Source organism: Vombatus ursinus, unplaced genomic scaffold, assembly GCF_900497805.2.
Source record: "Vombatus ursinus unplaced genomic scaffold, bare-nosed wombat genome assembly UNPS02014812.1, whole genome shotgun sequence".
In the NCBI taxonomy this organism is placed as follows: domain Eukaryota; kingdom Metazoa; phylum Chordata; class Mammalia; order Diprotodontia; family Vombatidae; genus Vombatus; species Vombatus ursinus.
Window position 1 is genome coordinate 96697820 of NW_020954590.1, and position 18389 is coordinate 96716208.

The 18389-nt window shown below is 37.1% G+C and overlaps 1 protein-coding gene across 5 annotated transcripts in view; it reads right to left on the reverse strand.

The window, feature by feature from the left end:
* Positions 1-18007, reverse strand: part of LOC114053735 (junctophilin-1) — a 101029-nt gene extending 83022 nt beyond the window's left edge. For all 5 annotated transcript variants that reach the window (XM_027876866.1, XM_027876872.1, XM_027876867.1 and 2 more), the window contains exons 1-2: positions 17629-18007; positions 8583-9336 (exon numbers count right to left, since the gene is read on the reverse strand). In XM_027876866.1, the coding sequence (XP_027732667.1) occupies positions 8583-9336; positions 17629-18007 (1133 nt within the window). The remainder of the gene's footprint in view (positions 1-8582; positions 9337-17628) is intronic.
* Positions 18008-18389: the final 382 nt, after the last annotated feature.

An 18389-nucleotide genomic window follows, 5' to 3' on the forward strand; every position in this document is an offset into this window, starting at 1 on the left:
AAAAACTCAGCAGAAAAAAAATACACAATTACTAAACACTGCAATGGAAAGAGCAACAAAAAATAAAACTGAATTCTGTATAATCAAAATAACTAAGATTAACCCTGGTGGTGCAGTAGATCGAGTACTGGGCCTGGAAGTGGGAAAACTCATCTTCCTGAATTCACATCTGGCTTCAGACACTTACTAGCAGTGTGACTCTGGACAAGTCCCTTAACCCTCTTTGTCTCAATTTCCTCATCTATAAAATGAACTAGAGAAGCAAGTCAAACCACTACAGTATCTTTTTCAAGAAAACCCCAAATGGGGTCATGAAGAATCAGACATGACTGATTTTGAAAAACAACTGAACAAAAGCCCTGGAGAGGAGTCGAGAATGCCTCCCTCCCTTATTGGCAGAAGTGGGAGACCATGTGGAATGTATTATACTATATACAATGACACAATTGATGTATTCCTTAGTTTGGTTGAGCTGTCCCTCTACTTTTCTGCTTTTTAATTAATTACAAGGGATAGTTCTTTGGGTAGGGAAGAGGGGAGGGAAATATTTGGAAATGAAGATGATATAAAAACAAAACATGTCAATAAAAACAAGGTTCACAAAGAAAACAAAATAACTTGGCAAGACTTGGTCCCCTGCCTCATAGTAGAAGCAAGTTCAATTTGGATCCATAGTGTATGCTGACTCAGTAAGGGCTTTGAATGTTAGAAAGCCTGAATGATGAATAATAAATGAAAAAAATAAATTTAGCATATTAATCTTGCCAGGGATTTCTATTTACCTTTCCAAATTGCCTCCACATGTTAAAATTATAATTATCAGGACAGATTTTTTTTTTAAATGAAGGAGTTACAACACAAAATGACCTTTCAAAAAGACAAAAAAAATGTTCATCACATTCTAGCTTAGATTTTTTAAAAAAGATCATAAGATTTGATCATTTGTATAAGTTCTAGCTTGACATATTTTCCTCCAGACTATTCCTTAATATAAAAATGATATTCTGAGGTCAAAAATTTTGACTGAATTAAAGTCATCGAAGCTTTTATAAGTAATTAAAGGAAAAACATTCCTTTAGCTTACAAATCTATAAAAGAGTCACTCATGTAAACTGTAACCCATAGGGATTGCATAGCTATTAAAGAAAGCAGATGCTGGCTGCCTAAATCTTGAGCCACTGCTTCCTTAGATATATTGCCATTATGACAATCAATGCTAACAAGGTTGACTTAATTAAGGAAAATAGTACCTTTTAACATTCATTTACATCTTTTCTATTCATGATGAATACCAGATTTCATGGCAAAATGAATTATTACAACCAAAGAGTCAGCCTTAAAATAGTGGTTTCCATGTCTGACACAACACAAATTAGAAGCGCCCACAAGATTAAACCTAGTGAGAGCACAAGATCTCTAGTCAAAGAAAGAACTTTTAATTGGTTTAAATTGTGATTTCCTGTTGGCCACAATATGTAATTGTTTATTTAAATTAATTCTAAGATTATTTTCAGTTAAAAAGTGAATTACAATGAAAAATTGTGAAATTTCTTTTAAAAGAATTTTTTTAAATCCTCCAGAAAAAAAAAAGTTGCACTATTTACACTTTAGTGTACAATGATCAAAGTTTAATTCATGTGATTAATTCCAAGAAAATCTGTAAATGGATTGGTAATTTTAAAAGTTTAGTCACAGGACAAAACACTATGATGGAAAGGCAGTTCATTTTATCCTAACCCTTTACCATTCCTTCTTTCTGTTCTTCAGACACTGTTGCCAATTACAACATGAATGAAAGGGGGTGGTGGTGGCAATATGAATTCGTTATTTTTCTGAATATAGCTGATGGCACATAACATCAATTCCTCCATCACTGTCACAGATAGGTCAATGTTAACAGCCACTGAAAGAGCCAGCCCAGCTATAATTATTGATAGATTTTAATGCTACATGTGCATTATTCAACTCTATTGACTTTGACTGTTTAGGCTACATCTGTAGAGACACAATGAAATAAAAAGCAGTCCTGTTTAGATAGGCAGGGTGGCTCAGTTGGGAAAGAAATTCTGAATGGATTGGCTATTTAGACTCTTGGATACATTGATTAATCCTGTAGCCTTCCACTTTGCTTTAATTATGTAGAACTAAATGTGGAAATCCAAATGTCTTTTCTTGGCAACCTCCAAGCTGTACTTACAGTATTGCAACATTTCAGTAGCTCTCTCCATTTAGCTTTTTATATTTGACTTGTTTTCTTCAATTATTCTCCCAGATTCTTTACCTCATTGTCTACCACAGGTATTTTTTTTTAAATGTAGACTATCACGGTTTCACTCACTTTTTCTATACAATGTCTCTATCTTTAGATTTGTTGTTTTATTAAGGATTGTTTTTTAATTTGAAAAGGCAGGAATAAAAAAGGTCCAGCTAGGGTTCTGAAGATATTGTGACAGAATCAGAGTGAGAAATCAGGCCCTCCATCAGCCACTACTCTACATTCCATTCCATAGGATGCTTTGCCTCCTATAGCCAGTGGTTCATTATTGCCCGGAAAGAACTATTGCATAGGAAGAAACAAAAGTCATATTTTAATTTATGTACACATGGTCCAAGTAAGACACACTGGACATAATTCTTCCTCTTTCCCCCTTTAAATAACAAGTTTACTGCTAAAAAAAAACCCATGAGATTCATCTCTCTTTAGCTGCAAAAAGTCTTTTTCTTCACCAATAATGGCCATGTGCTTATTTTTCAACATGAGTTTCTCTAGATCAACGAAGACACTGCAGCCAAAATCAAGAAGCTCTTAAGTTACTTGATGATGATCCCTCTCTCCTTAAGTCCTTTTATTATATAACCCTCTGTTTCTACTTTGCATGGATTTTTTTTACCTAATATTCAGAACATATAAAGCTCAGATTATACTACTATCATTTCATTAATTTCCTTTTGTTCCTTTTTTTTTTAACTGGACCTGTAATTTTATCAGTACCAGTTAAGTAAGCAACACTCTTGCTAATTCTTTTGTGGTTTTACTTGCAAATAATTTTCTTATTAGTTAGCAGATCCAGACCTATTATTCAACTTATTTCTAAGAATTGCTTGGAGGCAATGAGAAGTTAGTTGACTGGGCCAGGGTTACACAGCTGTTATGTGTCAGATGGGAGACTTGAATCCAGGTATTCCTGACTCCAGTGCCAGCTCTATCCACAACACCAAGTGAGACAAGAATGAAAAGAGAAAGTCAAGAATAGGGTTTAGTGGGACACCTTTGGTTAGTGAGCATGTCATGGATGAAGAACCAATAGAGAAGACAGAGGAGAAGTTGAACAGATAGGAGCAGAACTAGGTAAGAAGAGTATCATGAAAATGATGGGGTTGAACTAGGTCCCCTGTAGCTTGAGATTCTATGATTACCCTTGCTTCCAATCCACACTAATCATCAATCAATTTATTTCCTAAGGCATCTCAGTTAATAAATTTAGCACATTAGAAGGCAGCAGCATTGTGACAGTACACAAAACAACACACCAGGGATGCAAATGAGCTCTGGATTTTCTCTCTAATTTATTAACAGGGAGTAGGAATTGAGAGAATTAAGTTCAATATTTTTTACACAGTCCAAGGATATTTCTTCTCCCTCTCGGACTCTTATGACCTCTGAAATCACTTCTAATTGAGATTGTGACCATCTCAAAATTTGTCCTTTTTCAACCAAGGCTGATAATTGTGAGGTTATGACAACCCCAAAGAGACAAGGCAGAGTACCATGGGAAAAACAGGTTATTGCACTGGGGTCTTATTGATATAAATGCTACCTTTTGAATAAACAAAGAAACCTACAAAACAGGTAAAAGCTTCATGGGACTGCTAGCTACCTGACTCTTTTGTGGTTTTACTTGCAAATAGTTTTTACTTATTAGTTAGCAATTGATGGTAACTAATGTTGAGTGGGAAGGGAATAAAGTAAAGGAATAAGCATAATTAAACTGTGCAAGACATTTTTACAAATATTCTCTTTTGATCCTCTCAACAACCCTGTTGAATAGGTAATTATTATCATCTGCATTTTACAGTTGAGGAAATTGAAGCGACAGAGGTTAAGTGACTTGATAGTAAGTCAGATTGCTAGTATGTATTTGAAGCAGCAATTGAACTTCCTAACTGCAGGCCTAGTGCTCTAACCACCTAGATACCTCTAGGCTAAGTAACTTCCTTTCATGGATCAGGGAGCATGTTTTCATAAATCCTTAGAGGAAAATTCTCTGTGTACAGCACAGACACAGATTAGCTTTCCAATGTTGACTATTTATTTCAGAGTCCACAGGTTGCTTAATGTGTAGGTGGCCTACATTCTCAGAATAGCCTCTTAATACAGTATGTCACTCCTATGAACATCTTTCAGATAAATATCATTGACTGATAACTCAGGGAAGAGTGATTTTTCCTGAAGAGTCAAACATAGGCTTGACTCTAAGGCAAAATATGAACGGGAGTAATGAAGAGGTTCTTCTCTGAATTTATGAACTATAAAATCCTTGGAGTACAGAGGAGGTCAAGGCTAAAATATATTGTAGACACAACCCCTAGGTGAACTTCAAAATATAAATTAACTAATAGCTGCTAATTGATTTCCCTCTCTCTTACTGAGAGAATGATCTAGTGGGTTAATTAGTGGGAAAGTGGATAGAAGAGTCTGGTTTCTAACTTTGATTCTGTCACTATGTCACCTGAAGTTCTAAATCTTTCTGTACTTCAAGAATAAGATACAAACTAATAGCCATTGGGGGAGTGGGGAAAGAATTAATTAGAAATTCTGACTCTATAAAATGCTATACCAACACATAATGACAATAATGTACATAGTATCTTTTCCCCCAAGCAATATTTTCAGAAAATCTAGCAAGACTTTTTTTTTCCTTTCTCTTTTTGTATTAAGAAAAACATAGAAATATAAAGACTGGGACACTGCAAAGAGAAAATGAATAGAAATCATAATAGCTAACATAAAATAGTACCAATGGAAATGAGGAAAATGAGTCAAATGTGACAGGATAAATAAAGTTTTTAAAGGTCCATATTTAATCTTCAAAAAGTGTGTTAATGGACAAAAGTATAAGGTCTTATACCAGCAGTATCAAAGAAATAGAAATGGATCCCTGTGGACTGCATGTCAACTTAGAATACTACAAATTAACATTATGTATGTTGCATTGTATTTTTTAGTAATTTTGTCAAACATTCCCCATTTATATTTTAATCTAGTTCAGGCAGTACCAGGGAGTTTTGTGGGTTTGACACTTTTGCCTTGCCTGGCACCGTGGGTGAGCATGAAGTGTGGGCTGAGTGTGTGAACACCAGTGCAAGAGTATTTCTATTGACTCTTTCCTTTCCCCTCAGGTCAATTATTTACTTAGCTTAATCATGAAATGGAAAATGTATGAAACCACATTTTTCTATTATAACAAAATTTCACGTGGTATGGACATTCTACTTTGTTTTTTAGAGGTAGAGCCAATGGGAATGCTTCACAAGAAGCACTGGTACACCTAGCACACACCTTACGTCTGACACCAAAGATCAACTAATGGTACAAAACACAGTTCTGTGCCCATCACTTAAAAAAAAAAAGCATCACTAAAGGCAATGCTGCCAAGAGCCCAGGTAATAATTTCATGATATTTAGGAAAGCTGAAAGAAGTATCTAAATACCACGGATCATGGATCTAATCTGACACAAGCTTTCATTATTTTCTAATCTATTCTCCTCATTCAGGTTAATTTCCCCAAATTTAAGTTAATCTTTAAAAGAAAGTAAATAGGATAAGGATATAAAAATCTGCTAGCTAAATTCCTATCCTCATATATCCTTTTCATATGCCCAATACTCACTGCTTCTAATATATCATTAGGGCCATGAGGTGAGAATCAGATGAAAGATTTCTAGATGTGAAATTAAAAGTAGGGGCTGCTAGGTGGCGCAGTGGATAGAGTACCGGCCATGAAGTCAGGAGGACCTGAGTTCAAATGCAGCCTTAGACCAAACACTTGACACTTACTAGCTGTGTGACCCTGGGCAAGTCAATTAACCCCAATAGTCAAAAAAAAAAAAAGAAATTAAAAGTAAAACTAGAGATCAGATTTAAAAAGTGGTACAGTGCTAAAGCTAACAAAATCCAAAGATTAATGCTGTTGGTAATTAATAATCATTGCTCAAATGTTAAAAACAATATGATATAGTAAAACTAGAAGCATCCATGGGTGAATTAAGGAAGTGAAATTTAACATATGAAATTAATATAAAACCTTATGATTGCATGGAAAATTAAATGGCAAGGAAAGATAAAAATAAAAAGATGATGAATTTGAGAAACTCTGAAGAAATGTCCTTGAGATACAGGGAATAGGGAATAAACTCACCTCCATTGAGGACTATGGCTGCTGCCCTAAAATGTTTCATTTCCTCCTGCTTGCCACAAGCACCAAATGCTAAGAAACACTGACCAGTCCCTCTTTACTCTGACTTGGGATGAGAAAATGTAAACTTATGATAATTACACCGGGAAAATGAGACAATTTTCCAAATACTCTCTAGATTTGTTCATTCTCTTAACCCTCTTAAAGTAGACTCTTAAAGATGACATTCTTTTTTTTCTTTTCTTTTTCTTTCTTTCTTTCTTGTTTTGCTTTTCGGTGAGGCAATTGGGGTAGTTAAGTGACTTGCCCAAGGTCACACTGCTAGTAAGTTTCAAATGTCTGAGGTCAGATTTGAACTCAGGCCCTCCTGACTCCAAGGCCAGAGCTCTATCTTCTGCACCACCTAGCTGCCCCAAGATGACATTCTTATGGACTCATATACACCCTACCTAGTAAGTGTCAGAGATCTCTACAGATCTGAAGTTTCCAATATTTCACCCTGCCACATTGTTTTGAACTTCCTCCCTTTGAATATAACCTGGATGCTGCTTAAGCTATTACATTCTTTCCAACCATTTCCAAAGGTGTCCATTTCTTCTTTAACTTCCCCAAACTAGGAGTGTCCGGAAAAAGGATAGACTTACCCCCTGGCTCCCCATCACTATTTCCAGACCATTCCTCTAGTACAAACTTTCAATAACCTTTCTTCTTTTGAGGTCCATGCTGTTATTAACAATGATGAAATTTATGTACCACCTTAAAGTTTTAAAAACACTTTATATGCATTTTCTCATTTAGAGTCTCAACAATTCTGTGAGATAAGTATCTGTCCCATTTCACATCAGTGCCAGACTCAGTCTCTCTCCACTCCATCTCTTGCTATGTCTTAAATATTCATGTTGATATTCATGTTGATGACCCCTAAACAATTAGAACACAAAATTCCTCAGTGCTCATGATTTCTATATACACTATATACACATAGAAGGGTATACTGATATCTTAGACCTTACCATTTCCCAGAACTGCAAAATCTCTAAGATTCAGAACTTTGAAATTTTTTATTCTCACACAATCTTCTATTCTTTTACCTCTCTCACTCTTTGACTTACACTACATGCATTTTTTTTTAACACTACGTGCATCTGTCTTTTTTCTTGGCTCATCCTTATTTTCCCATTCCATCTTCCTAATACTTCTTTTGTCCCTAAATTCAGTTGTGCCCCAGTGATCTTCCACTTTAATTCTATTCCATAGAATCCCCTGCCCCTCTCTCCCATACTTCTGACCTTCAGATCCTCATCCCTTCCATCACATTTTTTCTGTTCTTTCTTGGGGTTTTAGAATATCATAGAAAAAGAGAAAATCATGAAATACAGCTGATGTCATCTGCCATAAATTCATGTCCCAAAGCTTCAAGTGAAGCCTTGCTGGTACTCAACAACAATCCTTCTAATTTTCCACAGTCAATGTCCTAAATTTTTTCTTAACTTTTCTCCAACTCTACTTTCATGCTTATAGCAGTTGGCTTAGCTTTTTATTTCACTGTGAAGACTGCCAGTCAACCCGGGCTTTCATCTTCTATTCTCCAAAACTCAATATCATCAACCATTTTCTTCTCTGTAAATGAAAGAGAAGTATCCTGCCTCTTCACTAGAGTTACACAGATACTCTATACAAGTAATTTTATAGAGCTTTTTTTTGTTCAAGCTCCATCCTTAGGCAGGAAAATGAAAATGGATGTTTAAATTTGGTACTGTCCTAAATAGATCAATATTGTGTTCCTGGAACATATAATACTTGCTCCCTAGTGTAGTGTTTCAAATGTTCTGTGTTCAGTAGTGTTCCAAAGGTATAGAAAGTTAACTTTTTGGTGGCAGAATATGAAAGTGGAACCTAATTAAATTTCATCACTACATTAATTGGTAATTTGGCAATTTAAAGAGAATTTTTATAATATGTATCTCTTTGACAATAGAAACCTAATTTCCTAAAAATGTAAGGACATAATCTTCCCATCACTTAAGAATATTTATTTTTCTATCTGTTTTCTACCTATACTTAGTACTTCTAGGAACTTTAAGATATTCCTAGAAGAATCACAAATAAAGCATATTCTATTGGCTTATACAACCTGGTAAAATATTTATTTTGCTATTACATACCTTGAAGTTGCTATTTCCACTTTAGTTCTTGCCATAGCAGCTGCCCTTTGTGCACCCTCTATGGCTCGGTCCACCTTCTCCCTAGTTTTTGTGTTTCTTATTGGTATAAGCTGCTTCCTTATTCCACGGACCAGAACATTATTTTTATATTTTCCCTCTTCTTTTGAGCCATCAGGGAACACTGTACATCCATATCCATGCCTCTTGTTATTTAGCCATTCTCCTTCATACTTCATCCCATTTGAGCGCTCACTAATGCCAAAACCATTTCGTTTGTCATTTTTCCATTCTCCCATGTAAGCTTCTGTTGTTGTAGCATCAACATGATCTTCCATTGGGTAATAATCACAATCACCATCTCCAAAACTAATTGTTGAGTTGGCATCACTGGAGCTAATTCTGCTCATAGCTGCATCACTGCGGACAGAGCTTCGCTTACTTGAGATTGATGACTTGGATTCAGATTTTCTAAGTTTCATACTACCAAGGAGGGATCCTCTTCTAAATAAGCCTTTTTTCTTACTAGTCATTAATTCAGCATCAGTATGGAAATTCAAGACAAATCCACCTCTCGTTCCAGCTGGGCTATCAGAGGTGATGTCATGGAGTACACTGCCATTGCTCTGCTCGCTGCGTAGAGAAGCCAGAGATGTTCGGAGGGGTGAGCGGATCACAGTAGCCATGCCATAGGGCACACTTTGGCGCACACCGTATCCATGGCGCATCCCTCCAGTCCACTGTCCCTGATAAGTACCTTTGAAAGACCAAGGCAAATAAACAAAGCACAGAATGAGTTAATCTGGAAAAAGGAAATGAAAATAAATTATCTATGACCACAATAAATTTTGTTAGATTTGGCAGTAAAAAGAGACAACGATATAAATCTGTAATATATATATGGGAGAAAAAAGCAAATGGGTATAATCAGGCCTAGGGATATTTTTTAAAATTTCATGTTAAACTATAATATCTACTCTACTTTCTGGTCTACTTTGTAAAATATGATATAAAATTTCAGTTTTAGTGCTTTAATTTTTGTATTTATTTTCAAAAATCTAGTAGTTACCTCTTAATATATAACTTTAAACATGAGAGATGGCATAGAACAATGGACCCAAAGCTGGCTAGTAGTCAGGAACATTTGAGATCAAATTCTCCCTTTAATAAATACCAGTGACTACTGGCAAATCACCTAATCTCTCATTACCCCAGAGAAATCGCTAATCCTGTAAATTACAGATGTGATGGATGGAGTTTCCATACTAGAAGATCTCTCACTGAGGACTGCTTTAGGTGTCTTAAAACATTTATAGGGAAATCACCTACTTGAGAACAAAAATTACTTTCAAATGATAAAGCTTTAAATTTGAGAGACCAAAATTCCTCCAGAGAAGCAAGAAGAATGACAAGATAGGAAATGTGTATTGTCTGTGAATTGTGTTGTGTTAATAATTCAATTAGAAGCAATCCCTTTATTAAGATTAAATAAGGATAACTGGATTAGGATTTCCCACTAACTATAATGCTTTTGGGATAGTTAGGTGGTGTCCTGGGTGGAGTGTTGGACCAGGAGTCAGTCAGGAAGACTCATCTTCCTGAGTTCAAATCTAGCCTCAGACACTAGCTGTGTGACTCTGGGCAAGTCACTTAACCCTATTTGCCTCAGTTTTCTCATTGGTAAAATCGCAAACCACTCCAGTATCTTTGCCAAGAAAACCCAAAAAAGGATCACAAAGAGATGGACAAGACTGAACAACAAAACCAAGGTTTTTGTTTTTTTTTGTAGGGAGGGGGATGAATTAGAAAGGTGAAACTTTATATTCATTATGTTACTAAGGCATAGATAAAAGGGCCCCCTTTCACTTTTGCTACAATATTTTTGCAAAATATATCTGGGAAACTGTGGGATTATTTTGCTCCATTGTGAGAAAGTTAAATATTCAGCCTAGCTTAAGTTATAAAGAATTTCCCCTTCTCTTTAATACACTCTTTGGTTTGAGCTTCTCAAACATGGACTTTATAGATTTCATCTTGATTCTAGTACTTTTAGGTTTCCTTTGCTGACTCTTCTTTTTTCCTCTAGTCTTTCTTACTCAAAATTCAACACTAGGCTTCTTAAACTTTTCCTTCTTTCAGATATTTCATCTGTTCATTCTGATGGCTTCAAATAAACTAGTACATAGCAACTCAAATACCTCCCACCCTGACCGCACCCTTTACTATCTATAGAGTATCCCCATGTGAAAGTTACTAACATAATCATCTCCTTTTACTGTTTTACTTTTCAAAGGTAACAGATTGTCCTCTTCACCAAGCTTTGGTATCACTAGATAGAACACTTTCCCCGCTTCATTCAAATATCTACTAAATTATATTATTCTCTTATCTACTTACAGTCCAACCCTTATCTCCACCCATATAATGCTTTATTCTCATTTTGACTACTGCAATAGCCTCCTAATTGATCTCTCTCCCTCTAGCATCTCTTTAGCCCAAAGCAATATTCCTAAAGCACAGATAGGACCACGTCATTCCCCTGCTAAATAAACTAGTGTGGTTCCCTATTAACCTCTAGGAGCAAATACAAATTCTTGTTTGGCATTTAAAGTACTTTGAAATCTAGGTCTAGCCTACCTTTTCAGACTTATTGCACATCACTTCCTTTCACACAGTTTACATTTCAGCCAGACAGGCTATTCCCTGTACCAGATCCTACATTTCCAGTCCCAATCCCAAACAGTCTCTTAAACACAGAATACCATCCTTTTCCACCTCTGCCATCTAGCATATCAATCACCTTCCTTCAAAGCTTAGCTCAAGCACCACAAGGCTGTCTTGATCCTCACAGTTGGTAAGGCCCGTTCCCTTGGAAATGACTTTGTATATATTTAGTTATATTGGTATGTTTCCCTCCTTCACAGGCAAGAACTATTTCATTTTTGCATTTGTCTAGTGAGAACCTAGTACCTGCTGCATAGAAGGCATATAATACATATTTGTTGAATGCATGACATTATTCACTAATATGCTCCAAACCTCTTACAGCTTTGTCATAAGCAGCAATTAAATAAATTTTCCCCTTAAATCATACCCTTATTCAAATCTATTCAAAACCAACTGTTAAATAATCACACTTCCTAGTTCTCATCTCCAGCCTGTTGTCTTCCAAACATGTACACCTGTTTTCTTCCTGTGTCTAAGTTTTTTCTTCTTTCCTTTCCCTCATAATTCTGATATAAGTCTATTTAATAACCCATTGCTCAATTACATATCATATGTCCTTCCAATAGCTATTCCAATTCCATCTCTTTATGAGGCATTCCCAAATGATCTAAATAACATCTATTCATGCATATATGTGTGTATTTATAGATTTAGATGTACTCATGCACATGCTAATTAATTTTCACCTGACTTATTCATTTCATCTTACCTCCCCATCTTGAGGATAGGGATCATTTCTTTTTAATTAACACAAAATTCCCCAAATTCTTAGTTGGGGTGTCATGTTACCTACAGGTACTAAGTAAATACATAATATCTTATCATTCGCAATCTTCTAAATAAGTTTCTTCTGTAAACCAACAGAAAATAGATTATCCAAAATATAATTTACCTTAATTCCCTATAAAAGGCTCAATTCATGATATGCATATTCAACTCAATATTTAGTCACTGAAAATGCTCATTTCTACTTTTTCACCTGATTTAAAAGAAAATCATACATGCATATACTTCCAACCACTTAGATAACAAAGTAGTGAAACAATTTTTTTTTTTTGCTTTAAACAAAAACAAAAGTACTATCACCATTACAAAACGCAATACAGGGAGACATCAAAGAGAGATACTCAAGGCTTTAGCAATTTTAAAGCACTTTTGATGAGTTTTTTTCTTTTTCAATATTGAGCTATTATCTGAAATACTTTAAATTCTATATTGCTAATTTATATAAGGGAGATCAAAATTGTAACCTAATTGTGACATATATTGTTTGGTTCTTAGAAGGAAACAGATACCCATGAGAATGTAAAAACCAGGGCAATTACTCTATTATCTTTGTGTGTTGATCAGAATCTTTTTTTTTTAGTAGGGTGATGAAATCAAAGCCAGCTCTTTTAAATAAGACAGAGAGAGCCTATACATGGAATATACTATCTCTTAAATTCTAGGACCTCACCCAACCACTCCCAAATAAAAATTAAGGGATATTTTAGCTATTTTTAAAAAGACAAAATTCCAATCACATTACTCATTATAGCTCATAAATACATTATGTTTGTAGTCTTATATGAAGAAAGTCTACCTTTCTTTAGTTTTGTAACCATAACATTAGAAATCCTCATTCTTAAATATTTAGAGTCTTGGAATCCTAAATGTAAAAACATTTATTCTGTCACTGTTCTTGATAGTTCACCTATACAACTCCAATATGCCATACATATTGTCTACTTCAATGACTGAATTTTTCATCTCTCATACAGGAATGTGTGTCACATATACACAATAACATTATGAAAATGATGTGCTAAGTGAACGTTTGTATTATGGCTTTTTATCACTAGACAGTGATTTAGAAACCACCATTTCATGCTCGAGTTTTCTTAGAATGAGGGGCAAAATTATCTAGAAATTTTAACTCACCATTTTCATTTGCTTTTGTACATAGTCTAAGACATCTAGGATGATAGTAAAACCTGAGCTAGTGATTAAAAATATAACATCCAGTTTGCGGTTCTTGAATAAGATGCATTAGAAACATGTATTTCCTATTCTAACATTTAACTTAAGAAAAGCAGAGTTAATTTTTACTGGAATAATTTCCAAAATGGTGATAGATGTAAATGATGAATTTTTAAAGCAAATATTCAAAAGACTTTATTTCAGTGTTTTCAAACTCAAGGGCGAAATTACAATATATATGGTTTGCTATTCAACTAAATTGGAGTAACTATACCTTACCAAAAATTTTTAAATAACCTGGGCATACTTCAAGAAAGAAGAGAGACACAACTTAAATATGGAAATGCCTTGAAGCAACAACAGTAATTACAAGAGCTAGGCTGTACTGAACTACTAGATAACTCTACTAGCACACTTCACATCCTATGCAATTATATGCACTGAACATAGAAAAGCTGAGATACAGAACTGATATAATAGATTTTCATATGATATACAAAACTAGAGAAAAGAAAGGGTTTCTCTTACTACTTTAGAAACAATTTTACAAGTGTGGAAACATTTTCAGAAAAAAATGATACTACAAATTATGTACAATGCTATTAGTTTAGCTGTTTCACTAAATCCTGTTTTCTAGTTTAAAGCATTCTAAACTGTATTTGGCTCAAAGCAACCTGCAATCACAGTGAGATTTTGACCTTTCTCTGTTACATATTTGTATGCTACACATTAGTAGAAATAGCTTCTTCCAAGTTTTTCTCAACAGGAATGTTTTATAATGGGTAGAAACCCAATGAAAAGACAATGAAATGTGCACAGGAAGCATTAGGCAATTGAGCAGTGTGGTGCAGTGGAAGGAGCACTGGCTCTGGAGTCAGAGGACCTGGATCCATGTCCCATCTCTGACCGGACCACCTGTGGGACTTTGGGCAAGTCAGTTTCCTCATATGTAAAATGAGGGGGATGGACTACATTAGATATCCTAGGGGGTCCCTTTCAGCTCTTAATCTATGATCCCTGATAGATCAGAAGTCAGTAAAAGGATCTCTAAGAAAAGGTGTGCTTTAAAACTAAGTAACTGGTTAGTGAAGTTTTAACCTATTTTTAATTACAATGTTGAGTTTTTAGAGAACATTTCCTACTTTGTATAAAATGGCTAGGCTCAAGAGCACTCAGATATGTTGCTGATTTTTAAGAAAAGTTATGAGATAATTCTTATGGAACTATTATAATATATAGCACAGATCAGTGGAAAGGGCCTTGAATTTGGAAATCAAAGACCTTCCTTTAAATCCAGGTTCTGCTAGTTACTACTTGTATTATCATAAACAAATCACTTAACCACTCTGATTTTCAGTTTCCTAATTTGTAGAAAAAAGATGTTGGTGATAATACTTATACTCTTTCCACTGTACCATAATGTCCCTTACTTTAAAAAAAAATCAAAATAACCACAGAACTTAATGGCATTTATTGAGTGCTTACACGGTCAAGGGCACAAATGCAAGCATGTGCAAAGACAAAAGAAAGCAAATATAGATCTGCCATCTGATTTTGTTTATTATAAATCACATTTCAAAGGATCTGAAAGGCTTTGAAAAATATTTTCAAGGTTGATTATATCTTTTATCTTGAGAGAACCTTTACAAAAAGTATGTCGATATTCTTTAATTCAGACACACCAGCAGTGTTTGTACACAGCAACAGTGGCTGTAGCAAATAATGTTGTTGCTGATAGATCATCTATCTGTTCTCATTCTGTCTGTCTCTCTGTCTCTGTCTCTCTCAAAGATCTCTTCATTATGGCGAAGTTAAGTTTCAAGATATTGTGGTGTCTAAACATGACAATTCCCAAATTAACATTAAAACAGTAGATAGTCCCAATGTACAAGGGGAGACTTTTAATAAAAAGCTACATTGGATACGTACTTGGGCTTCAATATTATATATATTAAAATGTTCCTTTATTATTTTGCTTACTAGAAAATGAAACATATTCGGGTATCACAAATGGCCTAAACTTATGAATTATGTAATGCACCTTGGTATCAGCATAAATTCACCAAGAGTAATTCACAGTTTATACTATGATTAAGCTATGGTAACTACATCCTTCTCCCTCCTCCTCCCTCAAATTTTTTCACTGCCTCCTAAGAATTTTAATTTTTAGAAAAAAAATACAAGAAATAACTCACAGCAAATTTTAACAATGTATGAGAATGTTGGAGTAATGAAATTACCTATTACATTTAGCAAATAAATTTCACATTCTATTCTGGGAGCTTTGAATAGAAAACTAACTGGTAATTGCTTAATTGGTATTTGAACATCAGAGCTTGAACATCTGACCTTAAGCCTCTAATAAAGGCAACTAATAATAATAGCTAATATTTATATAGCACTTTCTGTGTACCAGCCTAAGCCCTTTACAATTATTATCTCATTTGATCCTTACAACAACCCTGGCAGGTAGGGACTACTATTACACCTATTTTACAGGTGAGGAAACTGAAACAAACAAATTAAGTGACTTGTCCAGGGTTACACAGCTTAGGAAGTATCTGAGGCTGGATTTGAACTCCAGTCTTTCTGATTCTAGGCCCACTGCTTTCTCCATTGCACTACCTATATGCCTACCAAATAATAATGCCATTTATAGGAAACACTGCACCCTTCTTTCACACATCCTTCTCTTACTTATCCCCCCAATGCACTGAAATAATTTAATAATTACTGTAACCTAAAATTTAAAGGTTGGGCATTTTATATATGGAACATGCAAACTATTTGGACTTCCAATTTTAACACTACTTATATTCTCTTAAGTAAGACAAGCTTCAACCGGATAAGCTTTCATATAGGTAAGTATGAATGATACTGTAATGGGTTTGAGGTGCATTCATTTAAGTATCTGACAACTCCGAAGAGCTCTACAAGTCTTAGCATAAACTCTTAGATCTGACTTGGCCTCAAAACAATAATTGTTTGAAACTAGTAATTTATATTATTATTCAGACTATGTTATTTTGTTAAAGTACATGGGAGACATCTTTAGCTAAACTTTCTAATAAAGACCAATTGACTTGTATCTTAATGATTTAAATTTTTCTTAACTCAGAATGATAATAAAGGAATAATTTGCCTTATTAGCAGTTTTGCCTAGGTTGTTTATATGCACATTAACATAGGGTAAGTTTGTTCATTGCCTTCTATGGTGTTTAGGTTGCAACAACTAACTAGAAAAAATATTAGTGATTTCACTGTTGGCATTGAGAATGAGTAATCTGAATTCTTTCTAACTCAGTCATGACAATGTAACCCTGGGCTAGGGACAGGGATATACATTTTTCTACTTCTGAAATTGTATGTTTTTCACTAGTTGACAAAGGCTTGCTGTTTTTTTTTTTTAAATAACAAGGTAATTCCTACTTGGAGCTCCAATCCAGCAATAAATTATGCTAGTTTAAGAGACTAGTTTGAGAACTAAGTTTAAGTGATATCTGGGACCCCTCCTTCCCTCCACTAAACTGTACTGGGGGTTCATTTCTCCTCCCTGCTGCCTACAATAAGGCAAAATGTACTCAAAAATGCATAATTATCCTAGGCTCCCTTCCCCCATTACTGGGTTCTGTTTCCCACTTCGAAGAGTTAACCAGGTTGTTAGTAAAATATTGTGTGACCAGTCTGGGGAAGATTACAGGTCTCCACAGCAATACGCTGGGCCTAGGAGCCGCCAAACCCCAGGGCTTTTAAGTGCGCTCGCTCAATCTCTCTCCAGGAGGAGTGCTTGGGAGAGGGGTTTGGGACAGATCGGGAACGTAATGTGACAATCTCAAGTGACAGTCCCCTTCCATATCAGCTCTCTGGGGCCAGAGCTCTGAGCGGGGGTGGAGGCTGGCCCTCCCGCCTTCCCGTTGGCAGTGAGGACCTGACGTTATGTCAGGTACATTCAAGCCACGTAACCCCAAGGAGTGGACACACCACCTCCTCCGGGACCGAGGGAAGGACAGAAAGGTATACAGACCATGACCCCAAGTGCACCAGTCCCAAAGAAAAGCAACTTTTTCCTTCCTTTTTTCTTGGAGGACGAGGTGGGGGTGGTAGGGGATTGTTGAGCAAGGAGCTCCAGGTGTTTTGGGCAGCTTTCCTGACGTGAGTGCGTGTGTGTGTATGTATGTGTCTCTGTGTGCGCGTGTGTATGCGCGCGCGCGCCGAGCCCTCCCCAATTCCAGCCGCCTTAGTTGGCGCCGAGACTAGGAAGGGAAGTGCCAGTCGGGCTTACACCATAGCACCTTTTGGGGACACACACGTACATATGGACACAGAGACACACACAGTTCGAGCTTGCCCGCGCGCAACTCACCTCCGTCGCCATAGGTCTCCACGCCGTACCCGTCCTGCAGCCCGTTACTCCAAGTGCCCTCGTAGCGGGCGGGGGTGCAAAGGCTCTGCCGGACCCCATATCGCCCCTTGAAGCCGTGCGACCACTCCCCCCGGTACATCCATTTGCCCTTCGTCTCCACGCCCAGCCCGTGGCGCTTGCCCTGTGCCCAGTAGCCCTGGTACGTGTTGCCGCTGGGCCAGGTGTAGCCACCTACCACCTCGAAGCCGTGCGACCAGGAGCCCGAGTACTCGCCCTGCCCCTTGGGCCCCGTGCAGATTCCGTGCCCGTGCGCCTTGCCTTCCTCCCAGCCGCCGCAGTAGGTGCCGCCATCGTCGAAGTCGAACCTTCCACCCGTCATTCAGGGGGCTGCCCGGGCGCGCTCCGCGCTGGGGCACGGACACCGGGTGCACCGAGAGCTGCAGGGTGTACGCAGGGGCCGGGCGAGCGGGCGCGGGCGGGTGGGCGAGCCGACAACACCGCCCCGGGCAGCTCGCGCCTCTTCAGTCCCCAGTCCGACGCTGCCCTTGTTCCCCCTGGTCTTCCCTCCTTTCCCCGCCGCCACCTCCTCCTCCTGCCTCCGGCACCGCGGGCGTAGCCACCGCCACAGTCTCCGCCACCGCCACCTCCTCTTCTTCTTCCTCCTCCTCCTCTTCTCAAGCCACCTCCTCAGCCAGCACTCAGCCCGAGAGAACAGCCAAGCCTCAAGCACGGACCTTCAGCTGCTCTCCGCCCACGTGAGC